At 39.8% G+C, this 26668-nt stretch overlaps 1 protein-coding gene across 5 annotated transcripts in view; it reads right to left on the bottom strand.

The window, feature by feature from the left end:
- Positions 1–1712: 1712 nt before the first annotated feature.
- LOC107386912 (serine-rich and transmembrane domain-containing protein 1) overlaps positions 1713–26668 on the bottom strand; it is a 29133-nt gene continuing 4177 nt past the window's right edge. Inside the window, exons 1-4 of one of the 5 annotated variants that reach the window (XM_070555872.1) lie at positions 24555–24873; positions 16457–16545; positions 2650–2796; positions 1713–2583 (exon numbers count right to left, since the gene is read on the bottom strand). In XM_070555872.1, the coding sequence (XP_070411973.1) occupies positions 2463–2583; positions 2650–2796; positions 16457–16545; positions 24555–24557 (360 nt within the window). In that variant the 5' untranslated portion in view covers positions 24558–24873 and the 3' untranslated portion in view covers positions 1713–2462. Of the gene's footprint in view, positions 2801–11864; positions 12180–16456; positions 16546–24554; positions 24874–26668 lie in introns of those variants that run through there. The other 4 variants (XM_015961577.3, XM_054730798.2, XM_054730800.2 and 1 more) reach the window with 4 other exon arrangements.

The raw sequence follows: 26668 nt of genomic DNA, 5'->3' as shown, positions 1-26668 counted from the left end.
TAAAATCACAGAAAAAGAGAGCTGCTCGGGTCGGGCAGGCTGCTTCATGCACGTTCACGCTCAGGCATAGCCCGTAGCATTTGCTATCAGTAGCTTTAGCTGCAGAGAGTTAGGTAGTGCCAACTCAGCGACTTTGTCGCTGTTCCTAACGCCTAGTGACAAAGCTAGCTACATTTCTGAGGACCTTTAGCTACTTTCTGTAGAACTTTCTTCTAGATATTTCCTGCAAATTAGCAACAAAATAGCCATTTTCGCTCCGAACCATTCTTTGGATTGACGTGTTTTCAGCTGTCATCAAAGATATAAATGTTACAGATAGGTGGAACATCACTGGCGCTTTAGCTCACCTAGTAAGATGTCTGACTTTAATGCAGAAGACCTGGATTCCATTCCAGGTGTGATCATAATTTATTTGGAGTTTCTTTTTTACATTAATGGTATATTTTTTTTACAGTAAAAAGACACCCAAATTTTTATTTGAGACTCGCCGAACGGCATTGAATTCACGGATAAAAAAGATGTGGGTTCAACTTTCATTTTGGAACAATTTTTCAAGCAAGGGAAGGGAATGATCTGAACATGCAGGAGGACTGACCCATCTTAAACCTTTGTCGGCTGTGCTGAAGAGAAAGGTACAGAACCAAATTATTTAATTAATTAGTTGCGTGTTCTCCTGTCCTCCAGGCCACACATACACTGCACGTTCGGCCGGTCGACCAGAAAGTGAAGCTGCAGAGACAGGGGCACATTATTCTTATTAATTTGCTGTGTTCTTCTGTCCTCCGGGCCACACACACACACTGGACTTTCTCAGCTGTTATTTTCGTTGAGTATGCACGTACAGCATGCACACCTCATGCACGAGTTTACTTTTGAAGTTGCAGTTACGTGTTAGGCCTGAGTGGCGATCGCGAGCATAAAAACTTCAAACTTCCTTAGAGCCCCTTTAACAACCAATATACATCCAACAGATTTACCCCAAACTTGAGAAGCAAGTTGTTCAGTAAGAGGACAAAATTTAGTAAAGTTAATGAAGTTTTTGTCAAATTTTTTTAGAGTTTTAGAACCTTTTGCTTTGCGATTTGCTGTCTGAACAATAACCTCGACAAAAATGATTGAGATTGATACTTGTGTGTGTGTGTGTGTGTGTGTGTGTGTGTGTGTGTGTGTGTGTGTGTGTGTGTGTGTGTCTCGCAATCATTTTTGTGGAGGTTATTGTATAGCACCTCCCTAAATATATTGAAATGCTTTCACTTCAATTTCAATTCAAAATGTGTCTAAAATATGAAAAAAGTTCATTACATATCTATTCAATTTCATTTTTCATTAATATTTAGAGTGTGTGTATATGTATTCGATATTGATTCATTGAGTTGGGTGTCTATGGGGGGGGGGGGGGTGGCCACATCCCCCCGCTCTCCCTTGTGGACCTCACTGCTTGTTGCAGAAGTTTTTATTGTTCCATCTTTCATCAGAATGATAGATAATTCATATTCCACACTGCAAGAGTTCTTTGTGGGGATTTGTCCACATATCATTTTTTCTGCAGCATCTTAAAACAAACACACAGAGTATTTACTAGCCATGTTTCTTCTTAGATTTCACTAGCCTTCCTTCTTGGAAGCCAGGTCTTTTGAGTAACTGTCCAGCTTAAGGATACAAACACGAATAATTGGTGCAAATGCTAAATTTGAAGAAAAGAAAGTAAAGAATGCAACATATATATTTTAATATACTTTGCCATGCCATCTGAATACTTCTTGTAGATGAGGAGCAGCAATCTTCATTTTGGCATTTTCCTCAATTCCAAACTTGCTGGGAAGCTTCAGAAAAAAAACCTCCTGGATCAGATGCTACATAAATTCACACACAAGAGAAAGTGATGCTGGTAGATTTGTCTCTCAGAGACAACAACAAAGGCTGCCTGTCTGTCAAACGCCAAATTTCTCAACTCCATAACAGCACTAAGTCTGTTCTCCTTCTTCAGACTCTGGGTGACGTGGAACCAGTTTGACATGTTCACAGTTAAAAGTTTCATATGTGGTGCATGCATCTGTACAACGTGATGCTCTTTAAAGTATCATATTCTGCAGAGATTAGACATTATGTACACAAATTCACTTTAAAACTGTGTTACATCATAATGTAAGTACAGTAAAACTCAGGATAAAATATAATCGCTGTAGTTTTATAATATGTTTCCCTGCATTAAGAGGACAAGCCATCAGGTTTATTTGTCTCATTATTGAAGTTCAGGTGTTCCCTCTCTTCACATTGTGAGCTTTACACCCCGGGTGGTGCACAGAATATTTGCACCTTTAATGAATATATGCAAATAACGTCAGCTAAGCTGTGGCTGACGTTTTTTGAGTGCTCATGTGTGCACATGCTCGTTCTCAACTTGCATTTAAGGATGCATGAAGAACAGCCCCTAGACGTGCGAGACTAGAGTCCAATCTGTCTCAGGTGGAGAGTGCTGAGACAGTGGATGAGATGCTGCAGATCTCCATGTTGGTGAAGGAACTTCCTCCCTCGCTGCTGCAGTCGGGGACAGACGAGGAAGAGGAGATGATGTTCTTCAGCCTGTGGAGGGAGATGATGAGCAGTGTCAGCAGCAACACCAGCAGACCTAGGAAGAGCCACACATACACGTAGACGTTGCCCTGGTGTACTGGAGAGGAGGCGGCCGCCGACGTGGAGGCAGACGTTGGGGAGAAACGTAGAAAAGCCCCGTTGTCTATGGGAGTGATTCCAGTCTCATTATGATCCACCAGCAGTCCATCCATCCCGGACATCCTGGCTGACATCCGGACAGGGAAGGGGGAGAAGATATTAAAAAACAAACTTTAACATCAGACCCCATTGAAAGGACATCCATGAAGCGTGACAGACTTCAGGAACCAGCTGAGCACAAAGGAGTAGAGCATGACCTCCAGCAGGGGGCGCACTTGTCTAACTGGATTGCCTGCCAGGCTTCCTGCCTGCAGCAGCTTCTGCTCATAAATGAAACCGTACTTATCTGATGAAATTAAACTCCTCATAATCGGCTTCCACAATGACGACTGAGCCAATCTCCCTCTGCTGTTCATAATGTTCCGCACATGTGACTGCAGTGTGTGTGTGTGTGTGTCTGTGTGTGTGTGTGTGTGTGTGTGTGTGTGTGTGTGTGTGTGTGTGTGTGTGTGTGTGTTGTGAAGACATTTGCAGTCTCTGTTGGTGAAAGTTTTTGAGTCAGGAAGGGAGACGGGCTGATTTGTATTTAGTTCAGGCCGTTCTTGTGTCTTGACTTCATCTACGACAGCAGAGAGAGACTTCAAAGGAAAGACAGAAATGACCGTGACTAGAATGAAAGCAAAAGGTCAGCACACACTTTTCATCTTGCAGGAGTGTGAGCAGACTTAGCTCCTATCTGCTAACCCTGCACTCTTTTCGTCTTCCTCTTCTCTTTTTTTTCTTTGTCATTGTTCATTTCACCGTGCCCCATATAGCCTACATGCCCCCCCACCCCCCACCCCCACCCACATGCAGACGGCTCTGGGGAGATGTAAAATATTTGCTCTCTACAAGCTATTTGAACCGCATGTTCAGTATGTGAGCGTTAGTGTTTTGTGCAGAAGAGACAATAGTAAACAATAAAAGTTTTCTAAAGGGGATGCAGGATATTTCCCTTGTTACGAGTTTGAAGTAATTAGTGTTTTGCATAAAACCATAAGCTTCTCATACTAAAACAAATTTAAGCACCTGTTTAATGTCAGTAAAAGATTTTATCAACGAGTAAGTTTGGTGAAGTGTCTTGCTCAAGGACACAACGGCAGAGTACCCTGGCAGGAACTGGGATTCATCCCACAATCCTTTAATCACTAGGCAACTCGCTGTAACTCTTGAGCTGCTGACTTTAATCTCAAAATTCTGATGTTTTTCTCAGATGCCAGAGTCAGAATTTTGAGATTAAAGTCAGAATTATCAGAAAGAAAGTCAGAATTTTGAGATTAAAGTCAGAATTCTGGAACTAAACTCAGTTATGAGGAAGAGTCAGAATTTTGGGATTAAAGTCAGAATTCTGGAACTAAACTCAGTTGAGGAAGAGTCAGAATTTTGGGATTAAAGTCAGAATTCTGAGAAAAAAAGTCAGAATTCTGGGACTAAACTCGGTTATGAGGAAGAGTCAGAATTTTGGGATTAAAGCCAGAATTCTGAGAAAAAAGTCTGAATTTTGAGATTAAAGTCAAAATTCTGAGATTAAAATTAGAAGTTTGTGAAAAAATCTGAATTTTAATATTAAAATCTAAATTCTGAGAAAAAGTAGAAATTTGAGTTTAACGTCAAATTAGTTTTTCTTTTCGTTTTCTTTAATTAGCTATTTGATGCTCAAGAAAACATATTTATGTATGTGAGTAATTTGAAACCATAATTTGTCCCAAATTATTGTAATTTAGGATCATAATAGCCTGGATTATGGCCTCCAAAATGCAAGATGGCAGCACTTACAATGGGAAATGTTAGCCTAGCATTTGCACAGCAGAAGTTTATGGAGTCACATCATCCATTCTTACATTTAAAGATGGTTGGTGTGAGGGACGACGGGGAAAGCCGTAAGTGTTTCACCAGTTTTGTGTGGAATAAAACTTTCCAAAGTTGGTCCTAAAATTAAAGCAGATGACTCTGTCCCCGAATCCCCACCCCCGCTCCCTTTCATGTCTCCCTCTGGATGGTATATTTGATAGGAACGCTGCTCTCTTTAATTCACGGCCCAAAGCACCTTCAGGGAAATGCACAGAATAATTAGGATGGATCAGTGGGGCCGCCTTATATCTGGGATTGTGCAGTTTCTTGTCCAAACTCAGTTTTCTTTATCAAATGCTCCCCACGGTCATCTCGGCTGACTGAGGAAAAGGAGAAACAGGACATTTTGTTTGTTTCTTTCTCTTTTTCTTCTTTTCAGAATGCCCCCCCCCCTCCCCCTCCATTGCCTGTGCTAATCTCAGTTTAATGAGAGCACCAGTGATGTCATTCCTGAGACCATCTAGCCATCATTTCATTTATCTCTACTCAGCGTTCCATCTTGTCTTCTGACATCTTTAACCGTCCCGGCCGCTGAGCTCACCATAGGCTGCCATCCTCTGTGATGTGTTGTTTTGAAATCTGCGATGAAGCTTGTTTGTTGTGAGCTGAAGTGGCTGATAATTGTGCTTAATGATGCTTTTTGTATCCAGGCAACAACGTGCGTGCCGTTCTTTTGCAAGCTAATCTACTTTAAGAGGGCAAGCGTGCAGTCCCACAGAGTCTGAAGAGGTCAGACGTATGCACGCATTCATACACCCACCCACACAGGATAAGTGTAACTTGGGAAACACAGCAGAGGCAGAAACGGGGAGAACCAGGAGCAATTTAGGAATAAAAAAAAGTCTCTATGGGAAAAATAATGGGATTCTCAGCTATTTGAAAGAATCTGAGATGTTTTCTGTTTACAAAACCGGCCGTTTAACCCTGACTTTCCTTGGATGTGGAGCTTTTCACCACAAAGATAATCAGTGTTTCTGCAGACTTTGTGTCATCTTCTCTCTTAACCCTCTCAGGCTCAAAATAAGTTTGGAGAAAAGGACGAACAACTAAGTCCTTCAGGAGAACTTCTGAGTTAAAAAACGCTCATGAAATACGTATGTGGAGTAACCAGGTAGGCAGGTTTTAACGTTGCAAATCTGCAACGCCTGCCTCCAGAGGGTTAAAGGACATTCTTGTTGTCATCTGTTGTCTATTTAAACAATAAACATTTGCAAGTATAACACATGATGCTCACATTAATCTTTTTCATGGGATTCATGCAGTAATTAAGCCGTTTCAGCTTCCAAAGATGATCTGAGAATGCTCTCTACAGTCCGAGCTGCTGCCTCCTCTCTGTTTATAAATCAGTGTGCACAGCATTTTTTTATTATGATGTGCCAGAAAGTGGTCTGTCAGTTGTGAAAGACTTTAAAAATATACATTTGAAAGCTCAAGGGTATTGTGGCAAAGCAAGACACAAATCTAAAACTCGTTTCTATCTTTAATACCTAATTTTATCTTTCTTCTTAGATTTTGTTACACTTTACATCATAGAAATGTGATCCACACACACACACACACACACACACACACACACACACACACACACACACACACACACACACAGAGAGAGAGAGAGCTGTCTAACACCACTAAGGTTATAGAGAATTTGTCTTGCTTTAAAGAGCAAGTCACCCCCTACCAGAGTCTAACTCCACTCCCACTTCATGTTTGAAAAATGCAACAAATGCCGTTGCCTAGCAGACCAGAGGGCGGAGCCGCTAACAAATACACACACACCGACTCACGACAGCATTGTGACATCATAATGTACCAGTTTACATCATAGCATACCTCTTAGCCAATAGTGGTGGCAGATTTAAATTAAAATACAGTGCAGAGTTTTTACCTGACAACGACACAACACTGCCAGTTTTAGGCAGAATATTTAAATTTTAACTAAGATGCACTGAAGTGCCAAATTATTGACGACACGTGTCTGCAGCACGATTAGACACTCGTTTATTTAGTTTATCAGCAAAAAAAGTTTATTTGGGGGTGACTTGCTCTTTAAGGATTTTGTTTTGAACATTCACATAGAAACAGACTGATGAGACTCATCTGATCCACAATGTAAAGGAGGAGGAGATTTAGAAATGTGGACGTTTATAGCTCTCGCCCCTAGTACCCCGCTCCTGGAAGAAGCTGAAAACCACGCCTCATTCTGCACACGCACACAAATAGCCTCGTAGCGCTAACGGACAAGTAACATGTTTTATATGTTCCTGCTCAGACACACCTGAATCTACCCACTGAATTATCTCCTCAGCATTCATCTGTCCTGCAGGAGCTGCTCATCACTCACTTTAGTTGGTGATGGCGCCACGAGCACAAGCCCTGTTGTCAGATGTAGCGTAAGGTTGAACGCTAGCTAAGCGCTTAGCTCTAATACACAAATGAGGTGCATTTTCACTGATTGACAGCTCCCTCTTGTGGATTTTTGCTTTTCGCAGCTCAGTGGCCTAGTGGTAGAGTGTCCGCCGTGCGACTGGGAGGTCATGGTTCAAAAACCATCAGGTCGTATCAAAGACTTTAAAATGGGACCCAAAGCCTCCCTGCTTGACACTCAGCTCAGGGGTTGGATTGGGGGGTTAAACCACCAAAAATTTCCACACGGGGATGAGTCAAATGCAGAGATGAATTTAACCAGTGTGTGATGATGACTATGAGACTTTAACTTTAACATTACTCTCACTTAAATGACGTTTTGCTGTAGAGGCAAGCGAGGGACTTAGAGGTATTATAAATTCTCAAAAAGTACCTACTTTATTTCATGAAACAGAGTCATAGTCACATTTAATTTAAGCATTTTTAAAGTTACTTTCAGTTGCTGAAAAATATTGGCAGTTTCATAACATATAGCAATAGAAATGTGTCCTAAAATACATGGGAGCGGGTCTATAAGTCTCTGGGCGATGCCATACTGGATGACATGTTTCCTTCTACGGAAGCCCGTGAGGACAAAATGCTGATTAGTAACAAATGGTCACAAAACTTTCACCATAATAAACGTTGTTTTACACATTTACCTCTTCACTCGTTGCCAGTGATGAAATCAGTCTGATGTTCTTGTTATTTTGCTGGAGGTTGTGCTTCGAGGGATTTTTGGCACTAATAGCCGTCCGTTGGTAAGGTCTTACATGAACAGAAAACTAATGCTTGCTTGCAATCATTTAGGTATGTGCTGCCCCCTATTGCCAGGGAAACTACACACTGTCACTTTAAAGAGATATTATGCAACCTTTTCATATTTTTCATTTTCTTGAGCCAGTATGTGCTAAAATGTTAATGAAGAGTCACTCCGACCTCTTTGCCTATGGGGCCAGAATATCACACTTGCAACTTTAGAGTTGCCGGTCCGGATCCTGCTGTGGAGGGAGCTGTGGAGTGGAGCCGACATGGTGGAGCTGGGGTCTGGTTCCAGCACGTTTCCTGCATGTTTTAGGTCATGAACACCGCCAATTTGTTTGATGTAATGATAAACTGCTCCACTAGAAACTAATGAAAGCTGAGGAGACATTTCAGCAGTTAGATGTAGGTGTTAAAGAGAGTAGGGGGTGTTAAAAGCATACAAAACTGCCTAGTGTCCCTTTGAAATTTTTATTTTACGTACCCCAGCTTTAAAATAGGAAAAAAAAACATATATAAAGGATGCTCTAACAGGTTGTTTATTTCTGAGAAATTTGAATTAATTTTCTATTTTTAAACGCTTTTCCTCTGATAGGGTATAAATATCGGAAACCTAAATGTTTGCCTTTAAACATCTTAGGATCAAAATATTTGCACCAACAGATTAAAATGATAACTTGAACAGTGGGATTATTTCATGATGTGATTACATTTAGTTTGTTGAGAAGAAGAAAAAGTAAATTAATAATAAAGTCTGTTATTCTGCTGTTTTGTATTTCTGCCGTTGTTCTAACATTTGAACTTTTCTAGCTCTCCTTACAGCATGACGGGGTGCACAGCCTGTGTTAAAACTGAAGATGCTTGCTGCTTTATTCACCTGTACCCAGCTACGATGCACAGACCAGTCAGAAAAATCAAAGTCCAGACTGCAGGACATCAGCGGGAACATGATTTTTCTGATGTTTCTATAAATCACTTTCACCCACTGCCTCGCTCCTCTTTTCTCTGACGGATCTGGGGTTTTTTCCTTTATATATTTTTGCTACCGTTATTTTTTCCCACAGAAACCAAAACTTCTGAAAACATTAATCAAGTTATTCAACTTGTGCAACTTTAAAATGTGATCCCTGAGGTCAAACTGAAACCACGAGCAGCAGAATTTTCTTCAGTTTGCAGAATAATTTAAACCTCTGCTTGCTTTCAGCCCCTTTTCCAGATTTAATGCCTATTCCTCTTTTCTCTGAGGTGGGTTTTCACTCTGCTCCTCTGAAAGGAAATCACTTCATAACCTGTTATGTCTTAAGAGCGAACATCACTGGACTTCAATGGAAATGAAGTACATCTCCATATTCTTAGGCTACACTTAAGGACGTGTTTGCTTCATTCTGAGCGGTAATCTTGGGTATTTTCAGTGCGTCAGCCTCCTGATTTTCCTGCTTCATCTCTTCTTTAAGTCTGCCAGCTCGTTGCTCATCAGTGGCTTCTTGCAGAAGTGCTCCTCTTCACTCTTAAAAAAGTGCCTCCTTTCTTAAGCTGTTCCACTGTCAGCTCTGCATTCACCGATCTGTCGAGTACTTTAAACACATTTATTATGTGCTTGTCTGCTGCCAGCCTCCAGCTGGAGTTCAGCAACATTTTTCTGCCTCACCTTTGCTTCTTTAATCACTCATAAACACGTTTTCTCCTCCAACAGAGAACTTTGACCCCTCATGCTCTTATCCTTTTCCTCCCTGACCCGACTCACCTTTGACCTCCAGATTCTCTGTAAGTCACCGCTCCAACAGCCTTCTTCTGCTCATCGGCAGAGAGCGTTCAGCAAAGTTCCTCCTGAGACTTTTTGCCGCGTCGCTTCCTCTGCTCCATTTTCTCAATCTGTCCCCTCTCCCCTTTTAATTTCTTCCCTCCATTTCTGCGTAATCTTCTCTTTTTAATGCATATTTAACTCAATTCAATGCATCTGATATGTGTTTCTGCTCACGTGTTTTTGTTTTAAACTGTTTGATTTGTTGCATGCATGGACGTAATCTTCACTTTAGAAGTGGGGGGGGGGGGGACATGGGGGGGGTATCTTTACAGTATGCTCTAATGGGAAACAGGCTTCAACACAAACGGTTGTTTTCCACTTGGTCCTAGAGCTCAACCAGTGTCAATTTAATATAGCGTAATATTGTTTTTGGATGGTAAAAAGTGCAGGGGTCAAAACGTGACTTTGGAAAAAGTGTGTGTGGGGGGGGGGAGGGGACATGTCCCCCCTGTCCCCCCCTCAAAATTATGTCCATGGTTGCATGGATCGCGCTACTAAATTTTCCTGCACGAATATGCAGTTTCAATTAATAAAGTCAGAACATAAGCACAAGTTGCAAATCTATTCAATGCAGAAACAGTTTATAAGAGACCTATTGGACATTTTTGTTAAACTGTGTAAAATCGCCATCAAATAATCAGATTTTGATCGATTCATGCGAGGACAAATAGATGCACTCTGCTGTTTCTAATGAAACTTCGGCATACCTGCGATACAAAGCTCCCTTTGCAACTTTCTCAACTTTTAATAATCCACACTTGTGCAATTTAGTCTTGCTGGAATGTATAACATCCCGATCTGCTGTCAATTGTGGACAGCACTGGCTTTTCTTTTCATGAATTACAGATGAGATGTGGCGAAATGTCATAGCCTTTAGGCCACATCCTTTGTATGTGTGTGTGTGTGTGTGTGTGGGGGGGGGGGGGGTGCTTTTTCAAATAAAACAAATGAACAACAACAACACAAGTGAAAACCAGGGTAAAGCAGAGCTTTTTGTCTTTAGTCTGTGTGTTTTCATGCAGGTGTGAAAAACAGCAATGCTTTTCACATCTTTACACACAATTTCAGCTCAACTAGCATCAGATAAAGTCGCCTGCCTTCCAAACATGTTAAATATCTTATTTTGTAAGCCAGATCAGCGGAAAACAGACCTCGGGCTCAACGAGCTGAATTCCAAACAGCTCCTTCAGCCCCAAATACCACAGATAACCCCCTCCGTGAGTGTGAGATATGGCGTGATGAAAGAAAGTGATGCTTCAATGTGCATCATTCTGCAGTTTTATTTCCACTTTATGGCTTAAAACGTTTTTTACGCTCACATTCTCCACAAACAGCAGACTAAACTCTAAAATTTTATCCATACAAAATGTGATTCATATTGGAGTGAGTTCCCCAAACAAATGACTCTGGATTTTATTCACCGTTTTTACATTTGAATAACAAAAATCTGCACGTTGCCCACCTGAATGCACTCAGAGCGACCACAGGGGTCGAGCACCACTGTGACCTGCTCCTTTTCCATTCTCTTTGATATTCGGTGCATGTAAAGTACGGATTTCAAAAGGAACAAATTGGGATGATGTTTCAAAGGAGCTGCGTAATGCTTATTATAACTGTCAGTAAGGTAACATGAGCAGAAACCCACGCAGACAGTCAGAAGCTGTGATCGCTCCGAACGAGAAGGACATGTCTTCTTTTTCTGGGGGTTAGTGGCCAGTGTGGATAATGAGCTCTATTTGCTTTGATGTGTGTGTGTGTGTGTGTGTGTGTGTGTGTGTGTGTGTGTGTGCGTGTGTGTGTGTGTGTGTGTGTGTGTGTGTGTTAGCTCATCCCCTCTGTTAAACTATATTTTTACACCTTGTTCTCCTATCTGTTAATTACTCCTCACACTTCTGAGAGTCCTCTCTGATGGAACATCTTGCAGCTGGTTTACTTCCTGTTTAGCTTGGTGAGTCAAACACAAACAAACCCTGTTTGTTCTCAGAGCACTGAGAGGACACTTTTAAACCGTCTTCTATATTTTCTTCTCCACTCATTAATACTTTTTTTTGGCTTCCCCATCCACTGCCCCATTAAATTCAAAATGAATGCATGCATACAGATTTCCACCCCTCTCTTTACTGATGGATGCAGCGAAACAGAGGAGCAGCTTTTGTCCCACACAATGATTCTGCTTTCTGAATAAAGTTGCAGGCAACTGAAAAGCTGCGTTTGAGGTGAGTGGTGGTTTTCAGCAAGAATCCCCTCTTGCATATAAATATCTCAACCCTTTCGTTCAAAAACAACCAAAATCTTCAACAGGACAACAGAAAAATAAATGAATAGTTACCTTTTTGATGTGAGGCAGCTACTCCCTGCTCACTTTGTGCAGAAATCCATCCTGCTTCCAGTCTTGCAGCGTGTTTAAACTAGATATCTGCTGCCTCAGAGATCTCCTGTTAGCCTCTCTCTCTCTCTCTCTCTCTCTCTCTCTCTCTCTTTCTGTTAGCCTGCCTCTCTGTCATTCAGTGTGACACACACACACACATGAGCACTACAGCTGGAGAAGACAGATGCAGCTTCTCTCTATGAATGAATCCACAACAGAGGCTCCTGTTAATGAATGATGCAGCTCTTTTTTCCTGGAGAAGTGGTGGAGAGCAAGGAGGGGTGTCTTATTTTAATCGCATCCCCTCTGTGTGTGTGTGCGTGTGTGCGTGTGTGTGTGTGTGCGTGTGTGCGTGTGTGCGTGTGTGTGTGTGTGTGTGTGTGTGTGTGTGTGTGTCTCCCCGTGTCTCAGCCTTCCCACTCTCCTCTCAGCTTCAATAATGATCACATCAATAGTCCAATCTATTCCTCTTTGTCATGTCTGTGTTCGATCGAGCTACAAAAACAAAGTTGGGACAAATTTCTAATCAACCAATCAAGCAACTGAAGTTGTGGCCATACACTTGCACACCCTAGGCACGTCCAAAGAATGGTCCAGGGGCCATTTGTGTCCCTTAGTGTGATTTTGCATGCCCCCCAACTGCATTTCTAGAATGACTTTTGTTTCATTAACAGGTTTTTGAAGTGCATTGATAGTTTCTAGGATTTTTATGTTCATATTTCTAGTAAGCTGCCTATTTTGGATTTATTTAGAGATGTAAACATGGGGGAAAAAATAATTTCTTGGCCCACTTGATGAATTTGGCCTCCGTCTTGAAAAGTTTGGACAGCGCTGCTTTAGACTGACACCCTTGACAAGTAGATCAATGAGAAAAAACAACTTTGGAACAGATCATCATCTTTCTCAACATCTCCCTTCTTCTTAAAGCTCAACTTTCTCCTTTGAGTTCTAAACAAAGGGTTAATTATGGATGTTTGGAAACATCAATACATTGAAATATCGCGATATTTCATGTCGTGGCACTGAATCGATATTTAAAAGCAGTGTATCGATATTTTTTTTTTTTTTTGAAAATTTACATGCAAACGTTTACTGTATTTTTTTGCGTGGTGCAGCTCAAACTCAAGGTACAAGAAGCTTTATTTGTCTTTGTATCAGCGTCTCAGTACAACTAGATAACAGCTCGGTGGCAGCAGATTTAACCCTCCCACTGTCTTTATGGGTGACCCCGTGAGGAAAGTTAACCATTGAGCAGGGTTGATGGTTTATCCCTTGGGTCCATGTGGCAGGGGTGAGGAGTGAGCACCACCTCACCCCTGCCACATGGACCTCAAGGGATAAACCATCAATCCTGCTCAATGGTCAACTTTCCTTGCGGGGTCACCCATAAAAACAGTGGGAGGGTTAAACACCTGCTTTCTGATGGAACATCAAGATCTTGTGATTAGGGCTGCAGCTATCAAATATTTTTGTAATCGAGTACTCTATCGAATATTTTATCGATTAATCGAGTACTCTAATAAATTACCCTTTAGCGTTTGTAAACCATTATATCAAATAGCATGTCATAAAATATGAAAGACCTCTTAAAATGAGCACGCAATTGCCAGTTATTCAAGTTTTATTCAAAATTAGTTTTCAAAACTTCAGCATTTCAACTTTACTTTACAGTAAACAAGTGCGAGCGGCTGCGGCCCAAACAGCACCAGAACCGCTCACGGCGCATGTGCAAACATGGCTCACCAGCTGTTTCCCTATTAACACACGTCCATTTTAATTTCTACACTTTTTTTTCCTCACACTAACAAGGATTGTCGAGAAAGCATGTTTGCTGTGGTTATGTCAAATTATACTGATCACACAACATGTATTTACTTTCTTTCGTTTTCCTCCGCCACTCATAAATACCTGTGTCCTCCTGCAGCAATCCTGAGGGACAACGGATGTCAATAACAACACAGTAAAAAGTCCGACGTGTTGTAAAAACTACTATTTTTAGCACATTTTAAGTCTGACGTGTTGCTACCAGACGTACGGCGTGAGCTGAAACTGAGTGCTACAAACAAAAAAGTCGCACAGTGTCCACAGAATATATAGAAATACAGGCTAAAATGCATTATCTTGTAGAGGTTCTGAGTCCGCTTGCAGAAGTGACATTTACAGGTGCTGCAGTATCGAGGATGTGGTGGTGTGGTAGGCTAAATCCATTTTACAGTATTTACACTGGAGTATGTTTTCCGCCTTACGACGTGAAAAATGGTCCCACACCTTTGACATTTTCTGTCTTTTTCGCACTCCGCCGGGGTCCACGTTGTCCGCCATGGCTTAAAAGAAAGTTAAGTTACATTCGCTACTCGCGTGTGCATTCAGTGCAGTGTGCATGTGCGTCACTTATTTCGATCCAGGTGAAACATGACCCCGGGTGATTGCAAAGCCATGAATTAATTAAACATGAATTAAACGAAGCCTCGAGGCAGAGAATTTGACTCGAGGATTTTTTGTACTCGAATTATTCGAGGTACTCGAGGAATCGTTTCAGCCCTACTTGTGATAACGCTGGATGTGTCATAGAAGCATCTGACCTGAGTGTTCCACTTAAATTAAGTCCTAAAATAGCTAATTTCATCTAACTTTTTAGTAATATGTGGGAAGTTTATTGTGAGGAAGTGGGAGATGCAAGTTTGCCGTTTCCATGGTGACCCTACTGAGCCACTGGAAACCGCTTCAACATTTCTTTAATTTCAGTTTACTCTCCTTACACCAGTTATGGATCAAAACAGGCCATTTTTCCAAAGCCGAGATTGCTACAAAGTCAGTGCTGCTTTTGCATTATTCAAAAATAATGGAAATGAATTTCCTGAAAACGTTTACATTTACAACATAATGCCTCCCATGCTCTTCCCTCAACTGTCAAAATAAACATATTTTTATTCCTAAAACCTAACACTCATTTCCTGCCTCTCTGCTGCTCTGTCACGGTGTTGACATTTATCAACACAAGTTGAGAAATATGCATCTGCAGTTTGACAGAATACATTTAAACAGAACTTATGGCTGTCACAGATTCTTTCTTAGCCTCTGCTGAGGCCGGACATGCCGTTTCCCTAACCCGGACTCCTGCAATGCTGTGACACTTTCCAAGATGCTCCTCATCTGTCATGAATCCATGGTTACAACAGTCAGTGAGCTTTTTTTCTCAGTTTCCCTCTGATGCTACTGACAAGTCCAACTTCAGTTTCTCCTGCAGGGTTTGACAGTGTTGCATTGAACCCATTGTGTTGCAGTCATAAGTTTGGTGCTGCCAGTTGTCCACCTGTCTGACTGGCTGTCTACCTGCCTGCAATACTGCAAACTTCAATGTTCTTGCCAACTTGGCATGAGCCTGCAGCTGGACACTTTCATCCTGAGCTCAGAGCATCATTTGTGATGAGTAGTGTTTTGATTCTGTTCTGGGGCTCAGTGGTACTGTGTGTTGGCTGCAAACTAGCATGTTTACCATCCTGATGTTTGCAAGATGATGTTGAAAGGTTAATTGCCTATCTCAGACAAACACTGTCAAATTAAATCAAATCAAATCACTTTTATTGTCACGTCACATGTGCAGGTACACTGGTACAATACATGCGAGTGAAATTCTTGTGTGCGAGCTTCACAGCAACAGAGTTGTGCAAAAATACAATAATGTAAAAACAAGCAAAATATAAAAATGGCTAATCTAAGAATTAGACACCAAAATGAATGCAAATTCAACTCTTGGAGCCCAAAATAGCTCATAAAAGTTACTAAATATGTGGTTGTTGTTGTTTTAGTACACAGTTTAACTTAAGCACAGAAAGAGCTGCATTGAAATGGCGGCACAGTCAGGCGCAGTGGCTGTTCTGTCCAGTGAACATACAATGTCAGCTCGACATGCTCATATAGCACAAACTGACCACCACAGCTGTTAGAAAAGTAAAAACCTAATCTTTCTGAGCTGTATGACACCCTGATTTGTGAAATAACCTGACCAATAGAAACTTTGATTTTTACCACCATGTAGGATTAGAATTTGAAACCAAATGTATGTTGTCTCTGTTTTATATAGGCAGCTTGGGGTGCCTACCGTAGCATCCCACAAGTCGGTGCCCTCTCCGACCTGCATTCCTATGTAATTTAGCAATGCTGTACCGGCCACAGAGAAATGGGTTGTTCAGAGAAAAGCTGGTTTAACACATCATAGGCTTAGACACATTAGCTTGAATGAGCATGTCCCAGCCCTCTTTAAGCTTGGCAATGTTTAAATGTTGTCTCGTTAATGCTAACCACAGAACAATGCTAACCGGATCTACCGCTAACACTAGCCTGAGCTATGGATAATGCTAGCAAGGCAGCTTTCTTTATATAGCACATTTCATACACAGAAGCAATTCAATGTGCTAGCTTGTGCTGCTACTACTACTGCTAGCATGAGCTACTGCTAACACTTGAGCTACCGCTAACACTAGACTAATTCTAACGTTCTTGTTGAATAATGAGAGGGAAAGAACAAAGAAGAATGTTGGAGCACTACTCACGGTCCAGGATATTTGGGGAATGTCCAGACTCCAGACTGATCCACAGCTTGTGGTCTGGTCCGACAACGTACGGTTGCACACTTCCTTGTCTGTGAGATACACAAAAACAATAAAATCTGTTCCATCTGATTTCAGTTAAGGTAGATGTTCACAATCAGCTCGTTAGCACCTAGATGGTATGGATGAAGGCATTTACTGTGTGGCAGATGACACCTGCCCCCTGGTCTGGGAAGGGGAGGCAGCACAGATGCTCGGTTGTGTGGCCATCTGCCCACGGACACCAACACCAGAGGGATGAGAATAGAAAACCAAAATTTTGGAGATTGTTTCTTATCCAACATTCAACCGCTTCAAACATATTTTCACTACTTTTAAAGAGTTTGTCACATAAGCACAAGTAAAAGTGATTTAAGGCCCTGTCCACACGTAGCCGGGGATCTGCCAAAACGTAGATATTTTTCTACGTTTTGGCCTGTCATCCACACGAAAACGGAGTTTTTTCACACGAAAACGGATCTTTTTAAAAACTCCGGCCAAAGTGAAGATCTGCGTTTTCTCCGTTTTGGGTGTCTGCGTGTGGACAGACAAAACCGGAGTTTTAAGATCCGCAACGTCACTTTCCGTGACAAAAAAATGCTGACATCACGTGTGCAACCTGTGTTTACACTAGCCGGCATCATGGAAGCCCTCAGAGCTGCGCTCTGTCACAACCCGATCCATCAATTGTCCAAGCGCTTTTTGCTTGTTTGTTTTTGCAAGTGGAATTACTGCTCCTTGCGGAAGACAACAGACAAAGGACGAGGTTAAGAACGGGGGAAGTACTGCCGCCTACAGGTCTGGCATGTCCTTAACAACGTATTTATCCGGGTATGTGTGGACAGTTTTTTTTTAAATGAGGTGGTGTGGATGCAAGTTTTTGGAGGGGCGGATTTTCGTTTTTAAAAAAACCCGGCTACGTGTGGACTAGGCCTTAATCTGAGCCCCCTAAAAGAAGAAAAGGACATGGTGAATATTTTAATTAGATGCTACTGAGAGTGTCATGGATGCTGGATGTGTTTAGGGGGAACCAAAGACAGAGAAATAAAATGTAATTATTCTTATAATGATATCCCCCTCACCTTCCAGACTTCCAGGGCTGAATCACTGCACAACATCATTTCCTGAAGATGGAAAATGTTCGTCAAACCTAATTAGGGCAGTGCGAGTTCACTGTGCAATTTACTGAGTCTGTGCATGTGTGAACACGAGAGAGGACTGAAGGATGAAGATAAGAGTTCCGGCCTTGCTCGACTTTTGTCACTAATCCCAGCAGGCGTGGAAGTGGACGCCGATTCCACGTCATTCACTGACATCCATGCCTGCTCAGCCTCCATGCTGTTCTAGCTCTGCCCTTGCAAGGACACCCATTTCTGCGCTGCATGTTAATGAGATATGCACCAGAGGATGGGGAGGGGTGTGATCTGACATTCTGCTAAACCCATGCGTACTCGTGTTTAAACGTCTAAAATAAAAGAGACGGAAATGTCAGCTGCAGAGAAAACTGTGTGCACAGTTTTAAAGCAACATGTCTTAAACAGGATTCATTGTATTTTTGATCAAATTCAGCACTATGGGTCAGCTGAAAGAAAACTTTAGTCTTTTCCATGTTGCATGGTTTTAGGCTCTAACGTTTAGGGGACCTAAATGCAGACATTAAATGTATTCATAAGTTATCCTAGAGGAGACAAACTGAACTATTTCTGAAAGTAGGTCAGATTCTTTTTGGTCTGTTAATTGAAAGTTCAGTAGAAGTTAGCCATGATGCCTGCATTTTACATGATGGGTTTAAGTACAACCACTACTGAAAAATCAAAAATCACAAACGGGTATTAAAGCCTGTGATAAAAAAAACAACACAACAAGGAACAAATGTATGTTGTCAGCTAAAAGGTATAAGAACTGTTTCTAAAATAATGTCATAATGTCAGACTATCTCCTAAAGGATTTTACTTAAACTCTCAATGAGTAATCAGTACCCTAGGAATCTAGACCAAACAAAGCATTTAGCAAAATATTTAGCTCTGCAGAATGGTCATCTGCAGGTTTACCATTGGCCTGAACAATTTTAGGTCAGTCCAATCACAGCTCTCTATATTTGTAGCGAGATGTTGTGCAGGCTTAGCATCAAAACTGCGACAGAGAAAAACAAAGATGGCATTGCTTCAGGAAGCGCGCTCCTTTGAGACGACTTTGGCATCAACTTTGGACGATTTTGGCTTGGGCTCTTCTTCTTCAACAATGGTGTAATGATGAATACCTCCCAGTGTTTGTTGCTCTGACTGGTCTTAGCGTTGTCCAAATGTGTGCAGAGACAGTTAGAAAGACAGTCGTAGAATCTGTCCCAGGACTTTGGGTTGTGGCCAGACAAGAAAGTTATATATACAGTATATAGGATGGCTTGCTGGGCTATGTAATCATTGCATGTAAATCTAAAATGTATTAACTTCAGGAGTCGAGCTGAATGAAGATGAAGATGCTCACCACAGTTAAAAACAGCAATCAAGTCTGTCTGGTTTGTAATGGGAATCAAATTAAATTATACCAATATACCTACCAAGATTGGCTTTATTAATTCCTCAGGAATGTTTCTTTGGAAAACTCAATTTTCCAGGAGCAGGTCATCGATAGAAAGGAAAGGAAACGTTTTCAACAAAGAGAACTAAAGGAATAACAAATCAAACAAACAACAGAAACAGTATTTAACAAGAAAGCTATAAAATATAAGAGGGAGGGTCTTTTAGAAATATTTCAGCAGGATTGTTGCAGATTTTTCTTTCACGTGCTCAATTGCACTTAAAATTTTAGTCAGTGATATTGATTTATTGGTTATGTTCTGTCATCCATCCATCCATCCATTTTCATCTGCTTATGCGGGGTCGGGTCACGGGGGCAGCAGTCTAACTAGCGAGGCCCAGACTTCCCTCTCTCCAGCCACTTGGCCCAGCTCCTCCAGGGGAATCCCAAGACGTTCCCTGGCCACTGAGAAGCATAGTTTCTCCAGCGTGTCCTGGGTCTTCCATTAGGTCTCCTCCCAGTTGGATATGCTTGGAAAACTTCACCAGGAAGACATCCAGGAGGCATCTTAGCCAGATGCCCGAACCACCTCAACTGGCTCCTCTCGATTTGGAGGAGCAGCGGATCTAATCCGAGCCCCTCCCGGATGACCGAGTTTCTCACCCTATCTCTAAGGGAGGGCCCAGATGGTTCTTCCTGGCTCCGCCTCCAACATGCCTCCATCTAAAAGGTTATCTTGAGTTATCTCTGTAGTTAAGCTGCTATAGACTTACACTGCTGGACGACATACTGACCATTTTCCACACTTTGCTACTTTCTTCTACCACTACTCTTCAGTTACATTATTTCCTGTTATTTCAGCTGTTAACTTTATTTTCACTCTGTTTTTCTCCCCATTAGAAGCTACACAGGCGTTCTGCTGAGCTGTTGTAGCCTCATGGAGGAGGCCATGAGCTAGCACACCGCTGCCAACCACTGAACATCCCCCGTCTCCTGATAAAAACATTTTACCTTCCCTAACATAGAATGTGCTACTACTAGTTCAGCTGTTGAATTGATTATAGATTCACTGGGATAAAGACAATAAAGTTGATCTCTTGCTTCATAGAATATCTACTAAGAAATTATTAGTATTGTTGTTACTTTGCACAAGTTCATAAAAAAACGTTGTGCTTATCGTTAGTGCAATCCGAATTAGTTTTGCTTTCAACAGATGAAACAGGAGCCAATAAATTTGTGGCAGACTCCATAGCAGTGACGCCGATCAGAGCAAGCCCTGCAGAGCTGAGGGCATGGAGCAGAGCACGCGTATTGAGGCGTAACAGTGACACACCCACCAAACCGTCCCCCTTAAAAACAAACACATGCACACACACGCACACACACACACACACATGCAGGGCAGCAGCCTGAAGAGAGAGAGTACATGTCCAGAATAGCAATGAGACAAAGCTTTGTGATTCTGACACTTTCCTAAAATTATCTGTGAGCAAGAAACAAGCCAGTATGTACAACCAGCAGTTGCCTTAAATCAAACTTCCCTCTAATGTGGTACTAACCCCTCTAAAGGATACTCTGAATTCATAAACAAAGGATATAAAAGGAAAAATAAATGCCATTAAAGTCTGGTTCATTTGAAAACATGAACAATCTGGAGCAGAAATTTCATTTATATGCTTAAATAAAAAAACAGTAAAATGAAGCATAAAGTCATTCATTTGTTTCCAAGCTCAGAAAGTGAGTTTTAGTTGGATTTTATTGGGAAACAAGTTCAAAATGCAACAATTTGTTTGTGCTTCGGCATCATCACTGTGGTTTTTTTCTGTTTTTACAGACTTCTCTCAAACCGTTTCAGATGAAACACTTTGTGATTGTCAAACAATCTTCGCCACTGAGCTTATTTTCTGCTTTGCTGCGAGTGACGTTCTAATAAAAACCAACTGGCAGTGAGCTTCTTTTATGTAATTCTTCAACGAACGACTTTAAAATATAAAGAATCATCGAACGAAAGACGAAAAGCTGCACAGCTCTTCTCAGTGAAATCCTGCCTGTTGTGTTTTTAACGTCACGAAGACTCAATGCTGTTTCTTCTGACTCTTTCCAGCAGACTTCAATAGTTTGGCCGCTTTTGAGTTTCTGCTCTTTTGAGACATGAAAGCAATGATTGCCAGGCCTCTTGTGGAGCCAGAAAACAGCTCAAATCTGGTTTTCAACCAAATCTGACTCGCCTCTCAGGAAACGCTTAAAAATTCAAGTCAGAAATGAAGTTGATGACTGTTTTTGCAGGTTTTTAAGGCTTTTTTAACCCACATTTTAGTGCAGCAATCTGAGAGCTGCACTAGAATGTGTAATTATAAGTTAACCTCTGGTTTTTGATGTGGTTAGAAAAATAACACGATAGGTTCACATCACCCTGTGATAAGAATGTGTAAAAGTGGAAATCTGTATAAAAATTAAACAAAGCTAAATGAAAAGTGACGTTTGTTAAAAATGACTGGGGTGACCCTGAATGTGCCATTACCCACCACCCGATTGGTGTAAAGTACAATTACATCTGCTGTAAACAACCCTGCTGTAGCTAGCGTTAACAACAAGCTAACATTAACATGAGCCAACTAATACTAAAATAAACCATGAAGTAAAAAGATCCACTTCAATGGACAATAATATTACCTACAAGTCCAGTAGCAACAAAGCCAGGTCACCATCAGTATGTCAATCAAATCAAATCAAATCAAAGCTTTATTTATAAAGCGCCTTCCGCAACCCTATCAGGAAGCCCAAGGCACTGAACATGGTACAGTACAAAGTTAAAGAAAGAATGTCATTTTGTAGCCTCCTTTAGCTCCCTCAAACTAGTGTAGGCCATGCAGATGTTCACTCTGGTTTTAGCTCTTTGCTTCACCTCTAAACACATTACTCTCTTCATTTTACTTCCAGGCTTCGACATGATGCCAACAGATAAAGTAAACTACTTTTTTCTTCTTCTTCTTGAGCTTTTTATTAATGATCAAAGAACTGAAAATGCTAACTGCTATCAACATAGCCCTATTGACTTGCAATATTTTTTGTTCTTCCCCATGGCCTGGAAGTATAGATGGGCATGACTTAGGCTCCCTACCCAAATATGACACTAGTAAATTTTCCAACTCAACAATTGCTGAAATCAATGTTAAAGCTCTAGATTAATGTTTAATAAACTATTTAGTGTTATTTTAGGACCTCTATGAGATTATCCACTCTAGTTCCCTAGGCTGTGTGCAGGTAATCAGGTTTAACTGTTTGCAAAGAGGCTTTATTGTCCTTAAACTGCTAATATATCTGAAAGGCCATGCAACATCCAAAGCCCGGGGGTGTTTCTGTGATAGTTTCAGACTTTAATAATCGCTGCCTTCTGGACTACGTAAGGTTTCTTTGACAGAAAGGACACCTCTGCTGATAAAATAGCAAAATCTTTCAGTGAAAAACAAAAGTTGATCACTTTGGAAATGCTAAATTTTGTTTCTTAAAATTGAATAAAAAGCTGAAACTCACTCAAGCAGGCTGCTCCGAGGATTTCTTTCCTCTTTCAAACAGATTTGTTGAAGGTTTTCAAAGAAAATGTGAAAAGAAAGAATACTACAGCCTTTTAATGTGTTTAGAAAATATGTTAATCATACATTAAAGGGATGATGACAGAAAAAATAATACTGAGGTGAACAAAAAACTCTTCCATTAACCAGCGGTGATTCATGACCTAAATTCAGTCTTTGAAATGCGGTGCTTTGCATTATTTTCTAATTCTACTCTAAAGTTTAGGACGTGTGGACTGCAGTCATTTAGACTGGGACTTTAATTATGTTCTTGAGAGATGAAAAGCATCCATCTTCAGCTACAGATAACTCTGTTTTATTGGTGATGCTCAAACATCTAGTCCAACAAGTACTGCAGAACAACACACTAATGAAACAGCCTCAGGTTGATGCTGGGCTAGCTGCATCTGTTCAGCAGGGGTGCCCCTATAAAATGTTTCGAGGGGGTCCAGTGAACGATTTGGGGTGGCACCAGGGGTCGCCTTATATAGAAATTTTCTGTAATGGACCAGTTTAAAAAAATGCTTTTATGGCGACAGAAAAAAAAATCAGAAGACTGTTAGTCCTTTTGACAGATTGCAATTAACACGCTTGACTCATGCAGGCGCGCAGACATTTTAAATTTTACGCGGATAAAGTACACATAAAATGTTCCTACTTTAAGTAAAATTGCTTAATTGTATTGTGTGTATATATATATACACTAAATATTCATTGAAAATGAAATTGAATGAAAATGTAATGTTATTGAATGTTTATTTATTATTATTTCAAAATGGAAAGAGACAGTGTGACACACCAAATTGGTACCTATAAGTCTGGGAGAGTTTACCCTGTAGCTGTGCGTTGCATTGCTCTTTCTTTCTTGTCTATTACAGAATAATCTGCATTCAACACATTTACTTCAATTTTGAGAAAATTTTCTGAAAAAACACCAAATTTTTAAACAGCCGTTTAAGTTATTGTTTCAATTTTTTAAAACTGTTTTATTAGCTTTTTGCTGTTGGGACATTATTGGGATACATACTTTTTTAGAAAATGGTGTACCTCAGTGATGTGATTTTTTAAAACAAGTTATTCGTTAATTTGATATTAAAAATTTTGGCTTTAATATTTACATCTTGGTTGGAAAAGATGAATGTACGGATTGTGTGAAAATGATTGTGATTTGTGAAGGAGGTTGGTGTTCAAAGGCGGGACCAGTGGGGTGGCCAACAATTTTCCAGGAGTGGCCATGGCCCCCATCTTGGGAGCGCCACTGGGTAATATGAGGCAAGAGGAAGGTAGAAAAATGAATTTAGTCAGAATTTTTCCTGATTTGTGTTTGACTTTGTGTGTTTTGACTGTAAGTGTTGGTTTTAGAAGTTTTGTGCTGAATTTGAATGATTTGGTAAAGTATTCCTTCGTCCACAACTTCTTATTATATTAATGAAGAAATGGGTCATTTGTAATTTTTATTCCATTCTTTATAAATTTGCTTATATCTTTATATGAGTATTTTATTATTTAATGGGTCACTGAACTGCTGAATCCCCCACCTGTGATGGGTCAGATATGAGATGATAGTTTTGGGTTGAATCAGATAATGAATTTAACTTTTAGCTGTAATTTGCTTTCTATTTTATTGTCCTTTAAAGGTCCTTTGATTAAGCACTGTAGCGTATTTTCAACTCAAGTCATTATTAACTGGATGATTAAAATAATTTATATTTTCATTGGTTTTTATAATATTTTTGGAAGTAAAACCTTCACATTTATGCATTTTTGGACAAAAACAGCTCCACTTAAATAAAACCTGACTTTTTTATTCCAAGAAAAAAAATGAAGATGTGCTGTTATCACAGTGGGTGTTAATGTTTTTTGAGAGGTTGTTCAAATTAAACACTCAACAAGTCAGAATCAGTGAGATATTTGTGTTATTAGGATGGGTGGAAAAATAGGGTGATTCAAAAACATGAAAATGTAAAGCTTACCATCAGCTGTCAGTAAAGTATTAGGAGTGATGGTTGGCTGAAGGTTCAAGAAGATGTTTTCTGTCCAAAAAGCTGTAAATCAGAATCCTTAATCCACAGCTGCTCCACTGGAGCTGCTCAGCCTCACCAAGGCATGACAACCCTCTCTTCTTTTTCTACATGTAGCTCTTGGCTTGTAACCATCACAGCTACATCGGTAATTAATATTTCCCCAAGGCATTAAAACTCCCGCTTGCAGCCAGAGAGAAACACTGAAAATCCCTTTGGTTTTGATATCAGCTGAATATTTCACAGCTTTACACCCTCTCCCTTCCTGAGAGAATAAAGACTTGGGCTAATTAGAATTTCTTGTAGAGGGCTATAGTGTTGTGGTTAGTAACCATTTAAAACCCAACAATATTTTATGTTGCTGCATAACATAACTGCAAAGTTAGGCTGCTATCTGGTGGACAATATTAAACATGCAGACCTCTTGGGCATTTATTTCCAGATTTTATTACCCTCAGAAATGATAATGATAATACTAATAATATTGCAAACTCATTTTTTAAATTTATGAATTACTTTAACTGTTGAAGGTTACAAGAATAGCCTACTGCCTTTGTGTATTTACCTGTATTATTTTGACCTTTTCTCTAAGCGTATGAATTTCCCCACTGTGGGACTAATAAGGTCTATTCTATTCTATTCTATTCTATTCTATTATTAGAATGATCTGAGAACAAACAGGAACTGCAGATGTCTAAAACAGATAGTAAACAAAGTATTTTCCTTTAACCCTTTGATGCATAATGGTAATTACAGTGGACAGGTACTCAAAATAGTTATTTATTTATTTGTGCTATTAAGCACAGCTGTTGAAGACTTTATTGCATAGAATGCACACTGTCCACTGAAATGGACATGTAACAAATTATTTGTAAATTAACAAAATGTCACAAAAAATATTTGTTGAAATTTGTTTCATTCACACCTAAAGATGAATGAAAAAAATTGTTTAAAAATCATGGTTGAAGATTTCATAATTCATGCATCAAAGGGTTAAAAGTCTATTGGAATTAATACAAATAATGAATAACTTTGAAGTTGGTCGAACTGAAATGTTTTAAGGTTTAGTAAGTTATGGTTAAAGATTAAACGTTTTAAGTCTGTTTTAATTTCTTGTCTATTATGCAGGACAACACACTAACTGTTTTAAACTTATTTTAATCTTGTTTATTTTTTATCTTATTTATATGTTGTTCTTTGGTGTAATGATGAATGAAAACTGAATGAAACATGTTTACAACACCCTTATTAAAAAGCACACATTCAATTATAGATGATCACGTCAGTGTCAAATACAAATTCCACCTGTAAGACAGCAGTCTTGTACAAAAATCTGCACGAACTGCAGAAAAAATGAACTCCAATGCTTTCTAGACCCCTTCTGTGCTTTTATTGTCCGTTCTGTTCTAAAACTTTCTTAATTCAATCCTATTTCACCTGTAAACACGTGAATATTTGATGATGCAGTGTATGGGGTGCCATTTGTAAAGTCAAACAGTCATAATCTAACAGCAATTTTTTGGTTATTTAGCATATCATAAGAGAAAAAATTGAGAGTTCACTTTTTCAAAGTCACATTTTCACCATGTTATTCATAACATTTATAAATGTTAAAGTTTCCAAATATATATTTAGTTAGCAAGCTAAATTAATTTATAGTTAAATATTAATGTTGCAAACTAAATATTTAGCTGGGATCTAAATATTTTTTTTGGAAAATAAATATTTAATTCACTAACTAAATATTTAATTTACTAATTAAATATTTATTTTGGAACTAAATATTTAAATTGTAAATTAAATATTTAATTTGTAAATTAAATATTTATTTTCCAAAAAAAATATTTAGATCCCAGCTAAATATTTATTTTCCATGATGTTATTTAGCTCCACACTATATTTTATATTTTTGGGTCGGACTTAAATATTTATTTCCCAAATACAGATTTTGCAAACTAAATGTTTAGCTCCAAAATAAATATTTAGCTGGGATCTAAATATTTATTTCAGGAAATAAATATTTAATTTACAAATTAAATATTTAGTTCCAAAATAAATATTTAATT

Source organism: Nothobranchius furzeri, chromosome 10, assembly GCF_043380555.1.
Source record: "Nothobranchius furzeri strain GRZ-AD chromosome 10, NfurGRZ-RIMD1, whole genome shotgun sequence".
NCBI classification, from domain to species: domain Eukaryota; kingdom Metazoa; phylum Chordata; class Actinopteri; order Cyprinodontiformes; family Nothobranchiidae; genus Nothobranchius; species Nothobranchius furzeri.
The sequence above is the reverse complement of the archived record's forward strand: the minus strand, read 5'-3'. Positions and strand labels throughout refer to the sequence as shown.